Source organism: Ostrinia nubilalis, chromosome 5 (assembly GCF_963855985.1).
Source record: "Ostrinia nubilalis chromosome 5, ilOstNubi1.1, whole genome shotgun sequence".
Classification (NCBI taxonomy): domain Eukaryota; kingdom Metazoa; phylum Arthropoda; class Insecta; order Lepidoptera; family Crambidae; genus Ostrinia; species Ostrinia nubilalis.
In genome coordinates, this window is record NC_087092.1 from 15,317,002 (window position 1) to 15,341,592 (window position 24,591).

General features: G+C 38.5%; 1 protein-coding gene across 5 annotated transcripts; it reads right to left on the reverse strand.

The window, feature by feature from the left end:
* On the reverse strand, positions 1 to 24,171 carry LOC135072017 (serine/arginine repetitive matrix protein 2). 5 transcript variants are annotated; one of them, XM_063965939.1, is made up of 11 exons: positions 24,084 to 24,171; positions 23,681 to 23,936; positions 19,740 to 19,844; positions 12,811 to 13,023; positions 12,187 to 12,240; positions 11,588 to 11,711; positions 8,910 to 8,962; positions 4,852 to 7,053; positions 2,555 to 2,644; positions 1,570 to 1,692; positions 1 to 709 (listed from the first exon to the last, which is right to left on the reverse strand). In XM_063965939.1, exons 2-11 carry the CDS (start codon positions 23,917 to 23,919, stop codon positions 658 to 660), a joined length of 3,255 nt encoding a protein of 1,084 aa, XP_063822009.1. In that variant the 5' UTR covers positions 23,920 to 23,936; positions 24,084 to 24,171; the 3' UTR covers positions 1 to 657. The 5 variants fall into 5 exon arrangements, with proteins under 5 accessions (XP_063822009.1, XP_063822010.1, XP_063822007.1 ...); XM_063965940.1 differs by having other exon boundaries at positions 1,570 to 1,659; positions 12,187 to 12,243; XM_063965937.1 differs by having other exon boundaries at positions 12,187 to 12,243.
* Between the last annotated feature and the right edge of the window lie 420 nt (positions 24,172 to 24,591).

The following is a 24,591-nucleotide window of genomic DNA, read 5'->3' on the forward strand; positions in this document are numbered from 1 at the left end:
TAAGATTTACAATAAACTTTAATGTGATAAAACAAACTAAATAATATAAGATTGAAACAGAAAACACACTTGCAAAAATAATGTCCATAAATAGCACAAGGTCTACAACTGGCGTCATGGAGCGCATATGACGTCCTGGGAACTGATAGCTGGCTAGGGCTTTCATCTTCTTCTATACTTGTATTTATTTGTAGTAAGATCTATTATGGGTGCGCTACGGAGAAAAAATAATTTATTAATCGTCTTTGAACATCCAAATCCAAATTCATTCCCATTTATCTTCAAAGCCAGCAAAAATAGAAATCACTACATCGTGAAAACAAGTCGCTCGAAATATTTATACATAGATTAAGACTAAAAATAGCACACCCATGTTAAGATTCAAAGCAAACAGTTAGTTTTACACACAACAAACTCCATTTACATTTTTACATAATTTAAACCTACAAGAATTAATTCCATCACAGCCAATGAATTTTCTGTTTTTCATACAAATATTAATCCTTGAATATAATCCATTTGTATAACACATCAGCATTGTGAATTCGTTAAAAAAAATGAAATTTTGGTTGTTTGAAATTATGTCTTAGTCGAACGATAAGGAATACAAATTATAATCTTAGGCTAAGGTTATTGAACTAGCAGAATCACTGCGCACTAATCGGAGCTACTACTCGTGTCTTCAGAACTCGTGCTATACTTTCGTTTTCTATAAAGAAAAACAGAAAACAAATACATAAACTGAAAAAATAACACTGAATTTACCATGTTACGAATAGTTTAGCCTTACTAGAGTAATAGTTCAACAATGAAAGGTCTCGTCTCTTATTTAAATTTGGTCGCTAAAGATATTCGTAACATGGCGTAATATGCAAAATAAAATAAGAAGCATAAATTAAAGTTAAAAAGCGACACACACAAATTATTTAACACCTGGCAAACTTCGATTATTGTGATTTTTATTTATATTACTGAAATTATAAATAAAAATCACATACACCAATAAAATGCATTCCCTAATTAGTGCCAAACTATACAGTGCTTAGGAGGGGGAACACACGAGCTTCATCTTCACTATCAAACAAAAACATCTAAAACGTTATGGAAATAGTTTTATAATAGTGAAATAGAATTCCTCAACTAAATAAACACGAGGCGTGGAAAAATGTAGGAGGAGCAGAGACTCTTTTTTAGTATTTTTCAAGCACAATTTCTGTGGAAATTTAAATTTCGTTCAAAAGGGGAGGGATCACAAAGAGAAGATTTGTGTAAAAAAAAGTCTAAACTGGACTAAATTGGTAAAAAAAAATTATGAAGTCTTCTATAACATGAAGACAATAAAGTAAACAAGACGCGCTCCACTATAGTCATCGTCGATTTTAGACGACGAATGTGAAATGCAATAAAGTAGTATTGAGTGTATGCCCTTATCGTTTAAAATCGATAAAATGATAATGGCGCGCATTCTCTAGCAGAACGTCCTATGATCACTACGCACAGAATACAATCCCTGCTCCCCCTAAACACCCAACTCGTCTAAAGGTGCGCATCCACTACACACACATCTACCTCGTGATGCGGCGACGATCGAGGAACGACGGCGATCCGGCGCGCCGCGGGATTGACGGCGATCGCGAGCGCGGGCGCGTGTCGCTGGATCTACGGTAATCGGCGTACACGCCCGTCATTGTTCTACTCGCATTATCGCATGCACATCGTATCGCAATCGCATGCATTCGTTTGTAAGAAAGAGAAAGATTGTGTTAATTCACGCGGGTTTGTGTGCGTCGTCTTTTGCGGTTTGTATACAGGGTGGTAGAAACAGGTTGACAAGAATCGCTATAAATGTAAAATGAAACACATATCTAAATGTGTATTTTACGGGAAGAAATTCCACAGATTTTCTATTGAAATACTGAAAAGCATCATTTGAACTTGCTGGTTAAAGTTTGTGACAACCTGTCTCTAACATCCACATTTTTATATTCACTTTATTATAACGAAAAACTGCATAAAGTACACATGTGTTTTATCTATGAACGGCAGTTTTCTTTGAATATTTAAAGTTTTTAAAAACTGATATATTTTTCCATCAATCCTACTTCATAAAAATGTACGTCAAGTAACAAAATTGTATTAATTAACATTCCGACAATTATTTTGTAATTTAAAATAAGGACTCAAAACTAATAATACTTAATAATTTGCCAATTCCAACCCAGCGAGTCTGCATCGACTGAATATTTCATCTTGAAATACACTGAAGAAAATAAATAAATGTTCTAATATCCATGTGATTTGCCAATCAATAAAATCGTTACAAATTACTTTCAATTAAAACCGAAACCATGAAGACTCGTAATTGGCTTTTAATCTGAGATTTCCAATCAATTTTGCAAATAAAGAAAATCGATACATTTCTTTCTCACTTTAACAAATAAAATATACTTAAAATCTTGATCAACACACTTCTGTAAGAAAAAACATTGAAAATCTCAGATTCATACTAAATTCAACCCAAAACCCATGAGCAAAGAGTGCAAATTATTATTACCGTGAGGAGCGTGTGGAGCGCGACGAGCTGCGCGAAGAGCGAGACGAACTGCGGCTGCTGTACGAGCTGGAGCGAGACGAACGCGAGCGCCTGGGAAACAAACGTTGTTATTGTTACTTTCAAATTATCATTGGTTTTGAAAGAAAAGAGAGGGTGAATTTTTAAATGTGCTAAGTCAAATCAGAAACTATCTGGGGGCACGGCAGTGCCCCCACCAAGTCGAGCAAAAAAGCGGCACGGCCGTACCATCCTTTTCTCGAAGCAATTCAGGCCATTTTCGACCGCCTGTAACTTCGTTGTGGATAAAACTAGAAGGCTGAATTTTCATTAGCTATGCAGGCATTGTAAAGACACGGTATATTTAAAATTTCATTCAATTTGAACCAGTAGTTTAAGAATTATAGCGGGTCAAAGTTACTTAATTTTGTCACTCACTGACTCACTGACTGACTCACCGATCATCAAAACTCTAAGGCACTTCTAGCAGACCTAGAAGCTTCAAATTTGGAATATAAGTAGTGTTTGGTGTATGAATCAAGGAAAAACTAAAATATTTGGGGGCACGGTAGTGCAACCGCCAAGTCGAGTAAAATTTTTCAATTTCGGTCCAGTTTTCTAGATACATAACTGCTGTCTACAAACTACAAAAAGAAATGAGATTTGGGGGCACGGTAGTGCAACCGCCAAGTCGAGTAAAATTTTTCAATTTCGGTCCAGTTTTCCATATACATAACTGCTGTCTACAAAATACAAAAAGAAATGAGATCCCATCAAAAACAATACTTGTCAAAAAAAACCAAGTCTCGCAACTCAGTTGTTCTACGGTAAAAAGTTGTGAGATCCATGTAATACCAAGTCCAGGCCAGGAAATCTTTAACGTTTTACATAAATATATTGACTTGGCCATCGCATGAAAACACGTGTAAATTAAATTATTTAGTGCGATGGCCAAGTCAATAATTTATGTAAAACGTTAAAGATTTCCTGGCCTGGACTTGGTATTACATGGATCTCACAACTTTTTACCGTAGAACAACTGAGTTGCGAGACTTGGTTTTTTTTGACAAGTATTGTTTTTGATGGGATAAGAAATTGCTAAAAATATTTGAATAGAGCATAAAAGTTTCAAATTAAAACTTCGTTGTTAAATTTTAATACGCTATCCAGGAAGCAAACCTGAAGATATTGAAACAAAAACAGTCAAGTGTGTTCAGTCGGTGTTAATAGGGACCGCATTCTGTAACGTATATTGGCGATAACGCGATTAATCAGTAGAACTAGCTTTCTATCGTTTAATCATTTAGCATCTCGTTAGTTAAATGTATGACGGATTGTACAGCGCCGCTAGAAGTGTTGCTACTTACATATTTTTCAACCGACTTCAAAAAAAGGAGGAGGTTCTCAATTCGACCCGTATGTTTTTTTTTCTATGTTTGTTACGCGATAACTCCGCCAATTATGAACCGATTTGAACAAATCTTTTTTCGGTGTATAGGTAATACCTCAAGGGTGGTCCCATTTAAATTTAATAATAAAAAAAACAACCCCCAAGGGTGGAAAATTGGGGATAAACTTTTTTATACGCAATATCTCCGCCGATTATAAACCAATTTGAACGATTATTTTTTTGTTGAATAGGTATTATCAAAAGGGTGGTTTCATGCGAATTTGAAGAAAATATTTCACCCCCAAGGGTGGAAAATTGGGAAAACCAATTTGAACGATTATTTTTTTGTTGAATAGGTATTATTTGTGTTCACGCATTTGAAGTCGGTTTTATTTTTTTTAAAAGTTATTATATGATAAAAATTGCCTTTATAAGATTTGAAGCAAACATTAAAGGCTTCTACAGACCAAACGCGGGTCAGAAGCAGTGCGGTTCAGTTGCAGCGCGGCTGAGGCACACTGAAAGCAGCGCAGTTTCAAAGCAGTTGCAACGCGGGCGGTTGTCAAAAATTTAAATATTCGAAAACCGCTTTCAACGCGCTGCTACCGCCCTACGTCCGGTGTGTCATGCTAATATGGCCGCCATAGTAATACAACAGCGCGGGCCCGCGTTCGCGCCGCTTCTGTCCCGCACCCGCGGCGCCTCGTTTGTAGTTCGGCAGTTGCAGTGCGGCGCGGTTGGAGCGCGGGCCCGCGTTCAAATTTGGTGTGACATACTTCAAAGAGTTTCTTGTATTACAACTTGCGCGGGCCCGCATTCAAACGGCGCCGCTACTGCCCCGCGTTTGGTCTGCCCAAGGCTTAAAAGTCACCTTGTATTATAAGTATAGTAATTGACAACACCCACTCACCTCGACGACGAATACGATCGCGATCGTGACCGCGACGAGCGGGACCTGGATCGTGACCGTGACCGCGAACGCGACCGCGACCGGGACCGCGATCGCGACGTCCAGCTGCCTCGCGAGCGGCTGCGCCTGCGCCGCCTCTCTGAAGAACTCTCTGTAGGCCGGGCGCTCCGCCCCGACTTGGGGGAACCTTTAGCAGGGCTCCGCGCTCTCTCTTCCTCCCTTCTATTGCTGCCCTCTCTTCTGCTACCTTCCTCCCTTTTACTACTCTCCTCCTTTCTACTACCCTCCTCCCTTCTACTACCCTCCTCCCTTCTACTACCCTCCTCCCTTCTACTACTCTCCTCCCTTCTACCACTACTCTCCCCAGTAGTTGGATTCCTCGGAGCGCTGGAACTCCGCCCCGCCTGCGACGTCGAAGGCTCAGACATTTCTGTCAACATCCCGCTCGCCATCTTGGCTAATTTTTCCTTCAGCTTATTCATCTCTCGTAGTTCAAACTGGTCCTGACGAGCCCGCTCGTCGACACCCAGGAAATCTTCTTCTTCAGACACCTCGTTGTCGCTGCATGAACTCCTCAGGCAGACTGCTTTTGGTTTGTAGTTGGATTTTTCGCCCTTTTTCCTCTTCTTTGGATCTAGATCGGACGGCGATTTGATGTACTTTCGCTTGTCCTTTTCAGGCAGCCTTTCGATGATGTCTCGGTAGCGCTCGGGGCTTCGCCTTGCTGGCGAGTAGCTGAGACTCGACGTGCTTCGCGACTTCTGCACAGATCGGGAGCGCGATTTCTTCTTCTTTTTCTTTGATTCGGAGCGATCGTCGTCTTGTTCGTCGTGGCGATTATCCCGCCTGTCGACGCTCCTATCTCTCGCTTCCCTATCGCTGACATCGGGCTTCGGCGATGCTGTCCGCGCGTCTGGCGATTTTCTCGCTTTAGACGTACTCGCGGTCTCAACTTTCAGTTTATCCTTTTTAGCAGACTTCCTCGCGGGCGATGTGGATCGCGACCGGCTCGGCGACGGCCTGCGTCGTGCCAGTTTCACTTCGGGAGACGGAGACCTTTTCCTGGATCGGCTATCCTGATGGTTTTCGACGACTCTCGGTTTTTCAGCTTGTCTGTGTTTATCCTGTCGGCTCGTGGAAGGCGACGGGCTTCGTCTCCTGGGCTCCGGTGACGGACTCCTTCGCTTCTGTTCCTCGGGCTCGCGAGAAGCGCTTCTGTCTTTGTAATACTTGGATTTCTTAATTATCTCCGACCTCGGCTTACGCTCCGGCTCAGATTCGGACTCGGACGACGACTCCTTCCTGTCGGGCCGCGACTTTCTGTACGGTAGGTCTACGTCCTTGCGAGATTCTTTATTCCTGTAGTTTTTGTTTACCGGAGATCGCTCCTTGTATTCCGGCGACGATTCTCTGTCACGTCTGTCTTCTACTGGGCTTCGATTCCGCCGACTTCGCGAAAATTCGCCATTTTCTTCTCTATCTCTGCGTCGCGGTGGTTCTTCTTCGTATCTCTCTCTGTCTCTCTTTTTCTTGTATTTGTCATCTCTGTCAGTTCTGTACTCTTTGTCCCTGGAGTCCTCCCGGCGGCTCCTGTGGCGGGGAGACTCGCTCCTCCGCGGGTCCCGGCTGCTTTCTCGCGGGGAACTGTTTCGGTAAGACCGTTCTACATCTTTGCGAGACTCCTTACTCCTGTAGTTTTTATTCACCGGAGATCGCTCCTTGTACTCGGGCGAGGAGTCCCTGTCGCGTCGGTCTTGATCCGGGCTTCGATTTTTCCGGTTTCGGGAGGGTTCGCCGTTTTCTTCTCTGTCTCTGCGGCGGGGCGGTTCATCGTCGTATCTCTCTCTGTCTCTCTTTTTCTTTTTCTCGTATTTGTCGTCTCTCTCTGTTCTGTATTCTTTGTCCCGGGAGTCTTCCCGGCGACGGTGGTTTCGCGGGGATTCCCGGTCCCGATGTCGCGGGGAGTCGCTTCGGCGCAGGTCCCGGGCGTCCCGCGGGGAAGTGTCCCGATGGTTCCTGCTGTAGCTCGGGACAGGCTCCTTGGCCTTGTTGTAGTAGGTGTCGCTCCGCTCGTAGTCGACCGAGATGCTCCTGCGGCGTCTCTTCTCCGGCGGTTGAGATAGACTCCTCTCTCTGTCGTGGGGTCGTTTGTCTCTCTTCTCGGATCTGTTCTTGTGGGGTGGTTCGGGTTCAGATTCGGAACTGAAAACAAAATATTGTATACAGTTTTCTTATTTTTTCTTTAACCTTTTAGCCGCCGGGACCACTGTTATCAAAACGTGCCACTGGCGCCGCAACTCTTTTTCAACTCTTTGACGTTAGTGATGGGGAATCTGCTTTGCGATAGTTTTATTTCAAGATGCGTTTTGGTGTAAAAAAACGTGTAATATGTATGTATTTATTTGTATATTTGTAAAATAAATATTAAAAAAAGAATAGATTCAATAAATAGAGAATTATTTCATAGCTTAATCAATAAAAAACAGGTTGAGATAAAACGAAACTTTTTTTTTAATTCAGCAGAATATCGATATTTTCAATCCCTATTTAACCTTGACAAAGCAGTACGTCGCGTATAGACGACCCCAGCGCAGTAAGAGGCGTTATTTTTATTAGTTTTAGTGACGAGGTAACTCGATCAAATGGATGTCGATAAATTGATGAATTTTAACGAATAAATTCCAACCACTGCATAATTTATTTATTGATTTGATTAATAAAATTAGCTTTAATATAGTAAATTTTTCTTTATTATTTAACTAATGTTTTATAACTATTAAAGAACAAATTGTACAAAATTTGTTCATGGACACGAAATAATCAAATGCGGCTAAAAGTACTGGCTACACTGGTTCCACTCCTGTACGATTTTATTCGCTACCTGCATTTTGTAAGCTCATAATTACGTAGAACGTAACCGAGTAAGTAAGATTTTGATTTTATTTATTTATTATCAGCCCGTTTCAGTTTTGCATGGATGGACATTTATTTGCAAACTATCAGAAAAAAAAACAGTATTTTTGAAGGGGTTACCTACGTGAGTGCGACAAACGTTACATCGAATTTTGTTTCTTCGAAAACCTTTCTGCGAAGTTACTATACTGCGACGCCTTGTTATATCGATGCCTTGTTACTGCGATGTTACGTTACATCGAAAAACTTTATACATTTTCATCGTAATTAATTTCCATTTCATTAAAATGATGGGAAGATTTTACTACAACACTATGGTCTTTTATTAACGACTGCGGCGCTGAGGTCCTAAAACAATATTGCTATATGCGATGTGAAAATATGGTGTTAGTTTTTTTTAAATATGTCACGTTTAATAGGTGCAATGAAGTCCGAATTCATGAATTAAAACAATGTTTTCAAAGTATTGGATTTTTTATTATTATCTATCTCATGGATCGTCTCATTCCCTTGGAATAGAACGGCAAAAATTCAGTCTGCTATGCCCGACTCCGGCGCTAGTTCCCCCAAATTCTGTTGTCGGTCATACGCGACTGCGGCGGTTAATGGGTTAAATATGCTTAAATATTACACGTGTAGCCAGTAGGACACGATTCGAAATATTTTTACATTATCGTATGTTTTTGTGGCCATGGATATTTCGTACTATTAAAATGTTAAAAGGATAGCCTTGGTTCAATATAACCATTAATTTAAAAACTAGTCGAAACATCTGGCTAAAGAATGGCAATAAAGGGGTGTTTATACAACTGTTGCTGTTTAAATAACTTTCTTAAGATTTACACACACAATTAGTTTTGTTTTCATTAAAGAATTGAATAATGAGACAGTGTGTTTTTAAGTCGAATGTAGGCTATGATGACGATCGGTTTTTGAATAATAAAAATGCGTCATACTTTGTGTTTGCTGAAACATCCTGTTTTGAATGTTACAAAATCAGTCAACATATTCAACGTGACCCACAGCGTGTTTAATATAAATAATAGATTCGGATGAATTTAAAAGCTTTTTTCTTTACTCTTTTATACGGGAATGATAAGTGTGTAATATGTATTGTAATGTAAAAACAGGCTTGTTATACGCACCTGTCCCGACTGGACCCGTCGCTGCCGCCCCGTCGTCTGCCACTCGACTTTTTCTGTTCAAACGTCAACAGTTCAATTTAAACACCTCGGTCTTCCAAAGCCATATTAAAACACCAGTGCCAATACAAGAGACTATAGTGGTAAAGGCAACTAAACATCTTTACTAAAAATACACGAAATCCTTCAGAGACAAGCTTTTGTATTCATTCAACATCCGCAGTCCCCATGAAGAACTTCTAAACATAATACCACTTGTACACATGCACTATAAATTAAGAACAATATGAAATTAAAAAGGCGTTAAATCAATACAAAACTGTTAACGAGTATAAGAAATGAAGATTTAAGCTATAAATGGAAGCAATATAAATAATGATATAGACAACTTTGACAGCACGATGATTTGATCACGTGTCAGAATGTTATATTAACAGATTAGACTATCCATAACATTCTCATTTTAGTTCAATGTATAAATAAATAAATACATACAATAATTGAACATAAAATAAGGAACAGTGAACTTATATTGTTGGCACCAGTGTGACAGTTTACATACATTGCTATTAACACATTACGATATCGATATATTTCATGATACATGTTAAATAGATATAATAATACACAAAAATCAAATGTAATATAACACTTGGGAAACGTACCTTATTTAACAAACGGTGGTGGTATACCATTTAAACATGTGGAGCATCCTTAATTAGTCAATGAGAAGAGGGAGAATGTTATGGATTAGTGACATTTCAACAGTTGCATGGGCCGGCGCTCCACCGCGTGTGGTAAGGAAACGTGCGCCGGCGTTGACTCATTGACTAGTAGGTACTGCCCATCTTGTGCCCTAGCGCACGATTCAAACCATAAATGGAATTTAAAGGGATTGCCGCACGTTTCTCTAACACACATCAGTGAACTTGCGACCAAGAGCATATTAAACCACCATCTGTTTTAAGGACTACAAACACCATGCAAGTAAATAACTGTGCACACAATTCCCTCACAACCGCCCATCAACTCGCATTATCTCAAATGTTAGTCACAAATGTCATAATTAAAAAAAATGCATTAAATTATCACGTACGTAATTTTAGTATTCACCTAACATAGTGTTCTTACTGAGTGTTATTGTTTTGTGATATACTTACAGATAACGTAATTTCTTCAGATAAAGATGGCTATCCTATGAAATGATGCACAGTTAAACAGATAATTTTTACTGGCTATTTCTTGTATTTACAGAAAATAAAAGTAAAATAAAATAAAGTAAGAAGACAATCGTATAATATAAAATGTGGAATCGTTTTGCCCCTCATTTAAAGTTATTCTAGAGTGAGACCACTGCAGACGGGACGTAGCAAGTAGCAACAACAACCGAAGCGAGGGAGATGAAACGGAGACTACTTCCATGGCTGAACTAACAAAAAGGGCCTCGAAAGAGTATTTTACACAGAAATGTTCAGTAATAGGATGCACAGTGCCAGAAATTAAAGTTATTTGTTTTCAGGCCAGTGACAAATAATCGTCATTAAAACTTAAAATAAAAGGAAGCGAGTGCTATCAGATCTGAGACTGCACTAGCGGGAGCGGGATAGAGCTCGATAAGGGGTCGTGAACAGTTGAGTGTCGTATGGTAGAAGAGTCCCAACATCTACATGTATTACAAGTGTAAATACAAATTATTCAGTGTAATCCCCAAAATATCCCATCAAAACCAAGTTACAAATAGAATATCTTAAAAAATCAAAGATTATGTTTATACACATTAACTTAAGACTTTGAAATGAGAATTTTTTTTGTAAGTTACATTAAATAAATAATAAATGAAATTTTAACCCTTAGCAAGCCTGTTAAGAATCACACAATATCTACAACTACTCAGTGGTTTTGATTTGCCCAAACATTTTAAAGTGATGGTTAAGACTTCTTGCTCAAGCATGCGCAGGGTTAAATTTAATATCTTGGAGCCGATTTTTCAATAGTCACGACACAACCTTAGCATTTTAACAGGGTAGGTGACACAACAGACTAGTCAAATAACATATTTTTTATGTAATGTGATGGATTTTATATGCCAAAGAGGTTTATGACGCCACGAGCTTGCAAACTCGGGAGTTGAGGACTAATCCCATCTTTTTTTCTACAACTTCTGTATGGCCAGGATTAACAATTTTACCTCCAATGAAATCCAAACAGTGAAGGTTTTGTAGGGGGATAGCTTACTGTCTTGTAATACGAATTTAATCAGAATAATATAAAAAGAGATCGAAATACAATAACGTGAGACTGACAGATTAAAAAGGTATTAAACCCTTTTAAGAAATAGATAAACCACGAACAATTAATGTGATATAAATTAAGGGGTTCTATCAGAAGATTTAAAGAAAGTTGCGAATCATGATCCAAAGTAGGGTTAACTTTCGAAGTCACTAATGGTGATGTTTAGATAGATAGATATTTGTATCATCATAATATTACATAGGGATAGGGTTTCAGTCTGGCCATTGAAAAATCTGCCTTAATATTTCGTATGCTCCAGATGAAAACCAAACATGTCGCGCAAAACATAATCCTTGTATAGAAGACCATTGTACTAATCTCTCTAAAAATTGAAAGCTAAGTATTGCTTGGACATTTCATGTTAATCACAAATTAGGATGGACAAGTACCTTTTTTTTCTTTTTCTGCTTCTCATCGCCAGAGCTGTCGGAGTCGCTCTCCTGCTCCGAGCTACTGGAAGTCTCGGAGTTAGAAGACTTGGAGCGTTTCTTCTTTTTCTTGCTTGACTCTTGCCTGGAAATTACAACAGTGTACACAACCTCCCATTTTGTTAATATAATTAAATATTATATGTAATTCATGTAAATACACCTAACTAAATACTGAAGCGAAACAATAAGATAATTACCTATGAACATCCTACGGACGTACGACAACGGATATTGTAAATAATTATATTATTAATAAGTAAGTAAATAATATTGAATATTGTTTCACAAATTGTGTCATACCTACGTATTAAGTCCCATAACAACTTTTTTTCACTGAAATTGGTAACAGAAATATATGACTAAAATGATAAAGATTTTTGAAGTAAATGAACCAATAGAATAATATCAAAACAAATCAATTGAATACTTGCCTCTTTGACAGTTGCAGGGTGACCTGTCTGCATTAAAAGGCAAACTATGAGATTTACTACTTTACAATAAGTAATTAAAAACCAAACTTATACTATTATAGCTATTATTAAAACAAATATAAATACCTTTCTTTTTTATTCTTTTTCGACTTTTTCTTCTTCAGTTTTTTGCCTTCTGAACTGCTGAAAACAAATAAGATTCTGTTAAACTTGTGCCCATACTTGTGTACACATTATGTTTGTAACTGTCCAAAAATTTCTAGCTGTTCTATTATGTCACAGAATTAAACAAATAACTTGACCGATTTTATTAAAAGCTTTCCTGTATCAATTAAATGTTATGCTTGCCAGGACCACACACAACTACTAAAGTGTTCTTATTAGTAGACTAATGCACGTTTTCACCATCAATCCCTAATTTTGAAGTGACCCATAGTAACACATAACAGGCATTTTGATTTCATAGGGGTCACTTAAAAATTTGGGATTGATGGTGAAAACGGGCATAACACAATGAGGGCTATCGTTTTAGCGTTCACCAGTTAGCGCCACTGTAGAGTAAGGTCCTGTCACTTGCTAGTAGCGAAGACAGTGGCACCAACTGGTGAGCGCTAAAGTGATAGGAGGACTATTGGATTTGCACTCATCAAGATGGCGCCACTGTAGAGTAAGGTCCTGTCAATCGCCAGGGGTACCAACTGTTAAGTGTAAAAACGATAGCCCTCATTACAGTATGTAGCAAATATTTACCTTCGCTTCTTTTTTTTCTTGGCCACATGCGCGTCGCGCTCCTCCCGCTCGTTGCTCGGCGTCCGCACCAGCGGGTACCGCTGCGCCTGCTCCCTGGCCCGCCGCTCGTCCAGGCTGCTGCCTTCCACGAAGCGCGGCGAGATTCCAAACGCGTCCCGAAGCCGAGCGTTCTTCTCCTGCTGCGCCTCGGCGATCGCGTGCGTCTCGCGCACGCTGCGAAATAGAGATGAGACGTATTTACTAGAACAGATCCACACACTAGGTATTTTACAGTACTAGGCGGCACCTATTCCATTTTAAAAAATACTTGATCCACCTAGTATTTTATAAATTACACGATTTCCGACCCTACCCTGAAAGTAATAGAGGTTATTATTGCGTAATCCGTAATCGTGTATTACGCGCACCTAGTATTTCTCGCTAAGCTTATGTGCGAACGTAGAGATTCACTCCGTCTCTGTCTGACCAAACAAATTTGAGCGCGACGAAGCAAACGCACACAAACGTAGTCAAACCATATTCATGTAAATAAGAAAAAAGTATGTAAATATTTTTATGAAATTGATATTTTTTAAATACGCCAACTTTTAAGTTGACAGTCCAAAGCCTGTTGCAGTATGAAGGGAGGAATTATATTATTATTCAATTTCAAATTGCATTATTCATACTACGGTTGTATCTTTCCAAAGAAAATTGTATTTTAAAGTCATATTACTTGGATTAGTCCGCACTAGTCGCGTCAAGTATGCTAAATTACTACGTACTAGGTGGAACAGGTATTTGGATCGAGTATTAATAAATACTTGGAATAGGTGCACCTAGTATCAAATTTACCGAGTATAACCCATCTCTACTGCGAAACAACTCACGTTCAATATGGCCGACCAAAAAAATACTGGAGCACGATTAAAAAAAGTATTTACCTGAACGGCACCTAAGTGCGCTAAAGATAGAAAAATAATAACAATAATTTAGCATTCGCTCCACTCTTTATGATCACTAATCTAAATCAAACCGTAAAAGCCCATTAAAATCAATGTTGTGTCTGAGCGAGTATGAAATCGAATCCAATTAGCGCTGTTTCTGCATAGTTATAATTTTTAATTAAGCCATTCGCTCCGTGGCGACTGACGACCTACATAGCTCGCGATAACCGATCGATAGGATTGTGTGCACACCTTATGACGGACCGCATGGACTTCCTCTCCTCGTCGTTGGGGAGACAGACCTGCAAATTGTCGTTAAGGTTGTTGCGAGGTTGGGAACAGTTGCAGCGGCAGCAGCAGGCGCTTCGGAGCCCCGCGAGGATGGTGCGGAGCGCGGGCTCCAGGTCCGCCACGGCCGGCGGCGCCGGGAGGGGCATGACCGCGGGAGCCACCGGCGCTTCGGGGTTAGGATCGTGGGAGGACGCGCGAGCTCTCCTTTGAGGATCGGCGAGGACAGCTTGGAAGGTGCCCCGCCAGAGCCGTTCGAAGACGACTCGATTGTTTTGTTCGCGACGCGGCGCCCGGCCCCTTTGCATCTTAACCTAATTACAGCTAATGGAAGACTTGGTTTCTTATGCTAAATTAAGACTAGACTAGGTCATGGAAGACTGGTGATATAGGCGGCGGGGCAGCGCTACAGCCTACATGGCAGCGGCCGGCGAGGGGCCGGCGGCGCTACTGCCGCGTCGTGCGCAGCCTGCGCGGCGCAATCTTCTCATCTCCGCTCCCCGGCGCGCGGCGCCTCTCAAAGGGGCGCTTCCCCTCGCCCTTTGTGCGGTAATCACTCTGACTCGAGTATGTTTTCGAAACAATTTTCCTCCCTTGCGGCTGGCGAATTTTTTGCGGAAATCTAATACACAACGCTTTGTTTCCATTTTAATTATTTACATTAAGTAAACAATACGTTCTACTTGGATTTAATCATAGTACATATTTTATTAATTATAAAATACCAAATCACCAATAATTGAATTTCAATCATATTTTCCGACGATCACGATATTAATATGGAAAACGTTTCAACTGGTATACCAATGGCACGATATTATTTTTTGTATCAACTACTCTCACTATCCTTCACATTAAAACAATAGTAATTAGTGATAGATATTGACTACCGATGAAGTAGATATCGAAATGGCAGCATCCTTATAAACTATCAGCAATAAGTGCGCGTCAAAGCGAACATTTGAACAGAGCCGTCGCACCTGCCGCGCCCGATATTGGCGCCTTCTGTTTGTCCTGGCACTGGCAGTCTGGCAAGCAGCGGTGCATAAAATAGATGCTGTCGATTTGTTATTATTATCATCATATTGCAGCCAGATCCATTAATCCAGTTTTTTTTTGTTTTCGTCACTCAAATACGATGTTTATTTAAATCCCCACAATATACCAGAATCAAGACTTTACAGTAACGTATTGCTTAGACACTGGTCCAGTGCTGAAAATTACACGGTGACCAAACTTTTGGAGTTTTACTGGATAGATAAATTTGTTAATCAGCAGAAGCTCTCCTAGCTACTCGAGTAAACGAATGCTCGTGTCGCGTGGTCGTATATCACTATCCTCAGTCGTAACGTGGCAATCACAACAAAATTTGGGCGCGTCACTGGCACGGAAACGACAGGCGGCGAGCGTTCAAACCGCATGTGGTTGTGGTTAGATAACTATCATGCGAAATACAAAATATGAAACTATTGGCCACTGCCAACGAGGTGGAATTGTGTAAAGCAATCGTAATCATTTGACAGTTCATAACGTAAGATTATTCTGTCAAACGCTTTGTTTAACTGACTTAACGTAATACAGGCCAAGAGCTTCCTCGTTGTGGATAAAAAAAATAAAAAAAAAATCTCTGAATTTCATGTCGTTTTTCCACTGAAAAACTTAAGTATACTTTGAGTAAGTAGATAAACATGGGGTGAGCTTTCGGAGGAGCAGTAAACTATGGTTTGCTCAAATCTAAGCTTTCATTTTATTTTTAACCCTTATGTCACCACATAAACTAATGTTCTGTGTTAATGTTAACAACATCAAAAGTGTTCTAACATAATTGGCAACCTCGGTAACTGAATTGAATGACAAGCACATAATTAATAATAAGGCAGACGCTTGTAGCTATAGGAATAACGCGACCAGGGCAATTAATTAGAGTTGTACATTTCGCCTGTCCGTCTAAGTTTATTAGGATCCCAAGCCTAGCGTATTATTGTGTTAAATCTATGTCGGCGGGGCTGACGTTTTACAATTTAACTAATGACATTTCAGCGCGGTTACGCCTATGTAAATGCCAGTTACACGGCTCTCAAAGCGCATTGATCTACACCAACGTGAAATACGTTTTGCTTCAAACAAGACAGAAACTATTTGAAGAGATAATTCGGGCTGTTCCCGCCGTATATTTTAGTAACCCATTTCAATCAATACAAACTGCAAGTCTGTAAATCAATGCTTGTTTATTTTAATTTCTATGCCGCGTCGAGCATAGAAAATAGTTGTAAATGGAACATTTGAAACAGTAGCATGTTTTTAGTACCCACAACTAAATTATCAGTAGAATTTGTTCGCAGCGCGGATTCAAACGGTACGAATAAACACGATTAACGTTTTCATCGTGTAAGTAAAACATGTAAAATGTATCGTAAATATTGATAGCCTACGAGCCCGAGCATTGCTATTTTATTAGATTATGTTTAGCACAAATTAAAGTTTTCATTTCATTATGTCTACTTTTCATCAAAGGCATAGTTAAAATTATTATGTCAGTTCAGTTAACAAGCTACATCAGTTATTTTATAATCGGTTCGATCGATTTCATAATTTCAATAATGCACTAGTTATTGGTCTCTAACAAAAGTCATTCTTAGGTTGTTGTCCAGAGAGCTTACAACGTTATTTGTGTTTCTGACTAAAAGTCAGTCTCTATGACTAAGAGAAGAGTGAGACCTTTTACTTCATTAGTTCTTCCATTGCGTCATGAGCCTGAATAATTGTCCTATAACCGCTTCTTTTCCACGAACTGCGTTAAAATATGCAAAGTCCATAATTAGTGTTTGAAATCAGGGCAAGGGTCGGGCAGGTTCATTAGGGGCGGCGAGCGGGCGACATATTAAAATCCCGCCCGCTGACGTCACGGATCGATGTGACAGCGACGAGACAGGAACATAAAATGCTATACTTAACCCAGAAAGCGAACGTCTAGTTAATTGAAAATTAAATTCGCTGTTCCGTGAAATCAGTGAATGAAGAATCGATGGTTTCGATTATGAGCTTTAAGTTACTGAAAAGACTTCGAAGAAGAGGTTTCGAATTCGATTGACTTTGTTTTGTGAATGATCGGAAGAAAATTATCAGACATCATCTAAAATCGCTAATTGCAGCTCACGAGATTTTTAGTTTATTTAAGTCAAGTGGCTGTTCTAGTTTAATGGAGTCCTGGTATTATTGTGACCAGTTTTAGCTAAAATATTCCATCCGTATACAAGGTCGAAAGTACAGACTAAATAATCCGCCAATCCTTAATTCCCAGAGCGCGCTTCAAATGTCAACAAAATATTAAATGGCCAGCGTTCATTTTAGTAACAAGTTTACATACAAAAGCTTTCCACGTCAGTCCTTTGAGGGTTGAACCATGGCAGCGTCGGATTAAAGGACAAAGGCATTGGGAGAGAACTTCCCTTAAGGGCTATATTGTTCCAGCAATCTTTGTTAGGGTTAATGCTGATATGATGTAAATTGTAAAGCTACATGTATACGATGTTTTCTGTTACAGACACGGCTACAGCTTTTATATCATTTGAAATGTAAATTAATTGAATAACTTGATTCACGTTGAAAAGATTTACATCTTGGTAGTTTTAATAATAAAACTTCTAAGGGTCCAAACCAATGAAGGGCTGTTTACCAAAATTATTAAAATTACGTCAAAAATCTATAACTCAACTTCTTCTAACAACGCTTTTTATTAATTTTCCCAGCCTCAAGGGCGTGCAAATAGGCAATTAGGCGCGTACCTGGCAAACGATGTTTTATTGATGAAAATTACAGGCTCACTGCCTTATTCCTCGTAAACAAAATGACCGCCATTGATATTCCGAATACCTAGTAGCTCAGTATTGATCTGTAATACCTATTCAGGGATTTCCAGTTAGTGCTACCTAATCAGGTATTCATGAAAGTTTGGACGAGTTTCAATAATCTTGGAGCTTAGTGGCCATTTCTACAAGTCTGTGGCAAAATTTCATTTACGTGAATCTTTTGTTTTATTCTATTTATGTAGTTCTAAAATCCGAGACCGTAATAATTTGATATTGATAATATCTGTATTGATTGATATACCTACTCGTAGATTACAAAAGAAAGTTGTTAGACACAATTATTTGTAACAATCTATAATTTAGTCAAGTCAGTGGCTTTTAATTGAATCTGAAATGAAATTCTTCTCGTGTTAAAACGACAAGGGTTGTTAATTAGTGTTACACGCCCAACAAAAGTCATTAATCTTATTTAATTAATGCCCAGCGAGGATAATGGATTTGCGAACGGAATTGCCGACTAATTAAAAATCTGTCCAAGGAATATAGTGGACATGCAAAATGCTTATCGGCTACTGAATAATTTATCGGTAATTCGCTTCTGTGGAATCATCGATTAATCAATTGAATCTTCAATTGATTTTCCCAGCTTTACGACACTATGGAATTCTACCCCGCTTTGTTTTTGTTGTCGGATAGTGTTACTGAAACGGAATACGATCATCTAATCATGGATAAACAGGAAACCAATAAAATGAACTGAAAAGGTCAACTTATTTTTATTGGGGTGATACTTGCCAAAGAAAACCTATCAAATACCTACTTCGTCGTTTTGAAATCTCGCTCGTAAATCCTGGAGTATTTTAGTTATATTATGACGTGACATTTCAATTGCAAATGCAATGCGTTAGTGCTAGTTTATCTATAAGTTGAAGACTACTTAGCTACAAGCGTCTGCTATTAACCTACTAATGAATGTTGCATAGTTCTCCTAAAAGAAGCGGTTAAAATAACTATGTTAAATAAGTATTTGCCCAGACTGATCTACTATTTAGGGTGGATCGTTTCCTGCCTGATCATTAACCACCGGCTGAAATGGTTTGCAACAAACGAAGAAATGGCAAGATGTTTAAAAAATTCTGAGGGAACACGCGAAAGCAATTTTCATAAAAGTATTGAATGAAACCTACCCTTTTCGTATGACGTCGAGTAAGATTTTTGCATTAGGCAGGAGATTTTTAAATATGAGTATGCATTCTCCATTCTTTATGGCTTTTCTAGATATTTTCAGAAAATTTCCATAAGATAATTAAATTACATATTTTATTCTCAAGCATGATTAAAATTTCAGTTTTAGATACGCAGGCGTGTTATGTAAACGGATTTATTAACACTGGCCGGTAGATGCGTGACGAACGCACGTACAAATTAATACTCGTATTCGCAAACTGATTACCTATAAGCACACGCTATTTATTTGTCCTATTTTCAACGTTAAAATTACAAAGATTCAACTTATTTATTTAGAGTTGTGAATTGTAATTATTGGCCCAAACATAGGACACTTTTATACTATTGTGTGCAAATAACATTGATTAAAACCGATTTATATTCAAAACACTAATTAATTACACTCGAAAACGTAGACAAGAAAATGCAACAATTACCTTCTGCAGTAGAGGAAAGTGCTAGACTTCATTTGCTTATCCAAAACAAGCCGATTAATTAACACATCCAGCCCAAATATTTACGAATTTACACTTGTCTAAAAATACACCCCGAACTAATACAATTTCAGCGCTACGCTCATTTCTTTGGGAGCATTTGTACACAAACTGCCGTTCCGTGCCGGCGGAACGTCAAATTGACGCAGATGTAGGAAGGTACTCGTGAATAAAACAATACTTACGCTACCCTCCCGAATTCGTCCCTGGGCACGTCTTTTTCGCCGCCGGCCTCCGCCAACTTCGCCCTGAAGGCCGCCACCCGCGCCGCGATCTCCTCTCGCGGCAACCTGCGCAACCACACCAACGATATACTCATGTTAATCAATTAAAAAAAGTAAAAAACATAGCAAAGGAATCGCCGATACGAGCATCGAGGACCGCTCTGTGTGAACAAGTGCAACGCGAACGTTCAATGAAATATCTGGCGTGCGTACCAATGCATGATACGCCGTGTGTCGTAATCGCGGAGAATTACTTTTTGAAAACAATAAAAGTGAGCGATAAGACGCTCACGGCTCGCGGCCGTAAACTGAGCTCGTTAGCCAGGAGCAGGCGCAGTCCCCGCTCGGGTGGATTATTGATTTCACTCCGGCGCATAGGGCCGGCGCCCCTAGCAGAGGGTGCGGACAGACCAATCCCCACAATAGGCCATAGCAGCCCCGTGCCCTTTTCACGACAGGGGTTTACTAGATCGATAGCAAACTACACAAAGGTTGACAGTAACAATAAATTTTATTTATTAGTTACAGGTTGTTTGAGATACCACTTCAGTTTGGCCAAGTGCCCCAGTTGCACGTGATTCCGGGAAAATTCATTTTACATCTACACTATTGTTAAATTTTAAAACAGCATTTAACAGTTCAAGGGCTTTTAGGGGCCTTATATCAAATTGTGAATTTTTATGCTCGACTTGCGCGACTGAATAAAAAAGTAGCATAGCTTTTCATCTCAAAGAAAATTATACACAAAACGAACACTCGCAGAATTAGAGCCTAAATCCAAGAAGTAGGTACACAGTATAAAGGAAGGGGATGGTTTTGTAACAGATTATATTGTGAATCAAATGTGTCACGTTACGTAACTGATATCAATCAGTTACGTAACGTGACACATTTGATTGCATGCTCAGAAAAATCACCCTGTACATAAATGAAGGTTTACGCGCGGTGTTTTTATTAAATGTTAGCGACAGACGTGCGTGACGGAAGTAAGCCCACGACACACGCACTCACCGGACCCGGATCGAAAGGAGAGTTAAAGAGTTTTCTACTATATTACCCAGAATTCATCACAAACTCAAGAAATATCTGGAGTGTGAATAGAAATCAAAAGCATCAAATCAATTTATGCTTGAAAATGAATCTACTTTTGCTGCTTTCCACAATACCTTAGACCACTAGTAAAAACATCTGGTGTTAAGCCTAATTTTGGGTCAAAATGTTATAAGGTGACTCCAAAGAGAGACTATTATTATTTATTTATATTATTTATTCTGTAAGTGACTTATTTGCTGTGTTATTCATGAAACAAGTTTAATAGTAAAATATTTGTAAAAAACTAATTAAAAAACTAAATTACATAACTTTTCTCAGCTTCTCTTCACAAATGTTTGCTTGTACACAGTTATAATTTAAACTAAGCTACTATGTGGATATCTGTTATTGGCTTTCCAGTGTTAAGTGTCTAATGTAACATTGAAATCTGCAAGCTGTTGATATCCCTAATAAATAAATAAATAAATAAAAATATTTCGCCATTAGGCTCTGCAAATGTCTGTTGCGGTCGCCAATCGCCACACGCCGTGTTTTGAGTTTGCGTACAATTCTCACCTACGTCACTGACAAATGGTTAAAGAGGACACGTGTGATCATTATTTGGTTTTGGTTCCCAAAGGTGAGCCCAAAGTGAGGTCTTTTTTCAAGTCACATTTATGGTATATGTTAATCATTTATTAAGAAATTAAATGTGTTTTTCTTTAAGGATATTTATTGGGCTTTCAAATAACACCAATATTGTTGGGGCACCATTATTGTGTCAAAAGAAAATCTTTAAAGTTCGCGTCGCGGGTGGTGCGATTTATTTGCTGTCGAGTGTAAATATGTCATAGAAATATAATTGTTATAAATATGTAATTTAGGAATATTATTGTGACAACTTATTAATGAAAGAATTTTAAGAAACGTTTTGTAATGTCTAGAGATTATTTCTGAAACCTAATAAATGCCTACCTAAGAAATAAAATCTTTCATAATTTTAAATTATTTCTTTAACCTTCAAGCGGGCGCGCGGTCTTTTGTAACGGCAGCGGTCGCGCGTAAACGAAAAGACCTATAGGGTGTAGTAGAGAAAGAAAGCACTTATTTTCCAATAATCATTTATAATTCTGTACGCAGACATATTATGATTGTATTAAAGTCATAAGTAATTTGAATTAAGTTAAAGAAACAATTACTTAATCAATTAACATAATGCAAATATTATTTGGATCAAAAACCAATTTTGGAACACAAAATCTTTTAAAATACCTCAGCATAGTTCATATACCTTGTAAAAACTAGAAAAATGGCAAAATAATGATAAAACATAATTTTATAATTTTGGTTCAGTTTAGCTTGGTCTCTGAGCTCCGATTCACTCTCTTTTTCATCTTTTCGTAGTATGCCTCTGTTATTTCACTTTGTACTAGCAGTCTACGACTTATTTAATAAGAAAAAACGGTATTGCAAGCTTAATTAAATAATATTGAGTAATAACCGTAGAAATGTTAAATCGCATAGAGAGTCGCGCGTAACCTTTTCGACGACAGGCGCGTGGCGTGCTTTCGACGCCGGCGCCGCGACTAAAACAATAGCAAGTCATGGGGTGGAAAAAGCGCGGAGAGCTGAGGTAAGCTCTTTATTTCACTCACAATGATCAAGCGACAGGCTACTGAAAATGAGAAATATGTGTAACAAGTACAAAAAAAGTTATGAACGAAAATGTGTTAGGCGCGGTCGATTCGACGCCGCGCGCCCGCTTGAAGGTTAAAACTTACTACTCAACAGGAATTTCATAACAAATTCATGACTTTAAGCACCATGCCATTGCTCATAACAAATAAAAGTGAATGCCATGGATAAATGCCAATACGATTTGATAGCTGGATGTTGGCCAAAAATACACACCTATAATTTTTAGCGGTAGATGGAGAATTGGAGACCAACATAATGTACCACAGCAAAGGTAATTTAATATGAACATAGAAGGTTAGTGACTGCTGAATACATATTTTAAGAGTAATATTAGTCAATTTTAATGCAGCAGTATATGGTCAAATCATGATATAAAAACTACATAATGAGAGATGATGAAAAAACAATGCAAAAGATAGTGTTTCACATAGATCTGTGGTCACCACATATTAAGGGCTATGTTCAGCAGTTGATATCCTCTGGCTGATATAATGTAGCAATTGTGTCAAAGCCCATTTCAGTAGAATATTAATCAAGCCTTACTGAATGAGGGTGCCTAATTTTGCAACACATTTTACTGAACAATCTGAGGTGGAATTGTGTAAAGCAATCGTATTCATTTGACAGTTCATAACGTACGATAAAGTCAATTAAACAAAGTGTTTGACAGAATAATACACAATTCCTCCACTGGCAAGACTTATGCTATAATGAATAGAATAACTTATTAATAATATTACATGACATGACAATATTCTTTGTACGGCCCATATTAATAGAACACATAGCATAACCTATTTATCAACACAGCCCCAATTTTTACTCAACTAACATAAGAGTATACATTAAAATTAAAAAAATATTTTTCTTTGTAATTCTCATTTCTGAGCTTAACCTGTGTATGATTAGTACTATCATTCTGCATTATTTATTGGACTTTTGTAACAGATTTGACAGCGTTAATAAATTCCATGCCGTTGGAAATAAATTAACAGCTGTGAAAAATTTTATGACCATGTTACTACTTTTTAGCATAGAATTTTTACTGCAGGCAGTTATAAACTTTAGCCTACATATAAAATAATTTAAAATGTGAAATTTTAATGTTACATCACTGCATTTACCTAAATATTAGTGAGGATGTGTTTGTAATTATTGACTGAATCACTCACCCTTCCTGTTCCAAAGTGTCCTCTAGTTCTGCACATTTCACTTCGATCTTCCTTTTCCTCTCATGATCCAAGATTTCACGGTTCGGCTGTTTATTGGATGCTGAATCCAATTTCGCTATCTCCTCTTCAGTTCTGTAGTTTACAGAATCTTTGGTTTTTCTTACTGAAGCCCAATTTCTTTGCACATAACCATTAGTTCCGGAACCTCGCGGTGTAGTCAATCCAATACCATTATACATCTTGGTGGTTTATTTACCTAAAAAAAGATTTTTGTAAATCGTAGTTGTGCAGCGGCCGTGGCGTAATTTTAATAGTTACATCCGGAAAAACTTACACTTGTTACAAACTTTGAGTTCTTAGTTAAAAAGGATATGAATATAGAGAGTTCATTAATTATTCTCACCATTTACAAGCACCTGAATAAAATATTTCACACGAAAAATATCTACACGTCCATCTTGACTGCTCACACTTTTTTATGAATTAGTGTTGCGCTTTTGTTTGAGCATTTGATATTGAATTACTCGTTTATTACTATTCGATTTAATTGAATCTATATTGTCTGTTCAATTGAATAGTCAATAAAAGAATAAAGTTGTGAAGTTTAAAAAATCTTTTATAAGTAGCAGGTTTTTAGTCCAGTCAATGAATGCTTTAATGACGGTGTAGTAGAGGGAAATGCTATTAAAAATAGCTAAATATCTATGCATCGTTTCATACACGAAGACGCGCCCCACCATTTTTCCGCGAATGTTTGAGTGTTATTGGTACACGGTAAATTATCTTTATCAATATGAGATAATAAAATGAGAGCAGTTGAGCACACACGCACACTACACTAATGACGCTTGGATTACTCAGATCAAACTTCCCGCACCCCACGCTTCCCTCGACCAAAAATTGTTGGGGCC

Coding starts and splice junctions, on each gene's coding strand:
- LOC135072017 (XM_063965937.1), bottom strand. CDS start 23,919: ATGTATAATGGTATTGGATTGACTACACCGCGAGGTTCCGGAACTAAT. Junction 13,024..19,739: donor GACGAATTCGGGAGGGTAGC/GTAAGTATTGTT, acceptor TCTATTTCGCAG/CGTGCGCGAGACGCACGCGA. Junction 11,712..12,186: donor AAAAAGAATAAAAAAGAAAG/GTATTTATATTT, acceptor TGTAATTTCCAG/GCAAGAGTCAAGCAAGAAAA.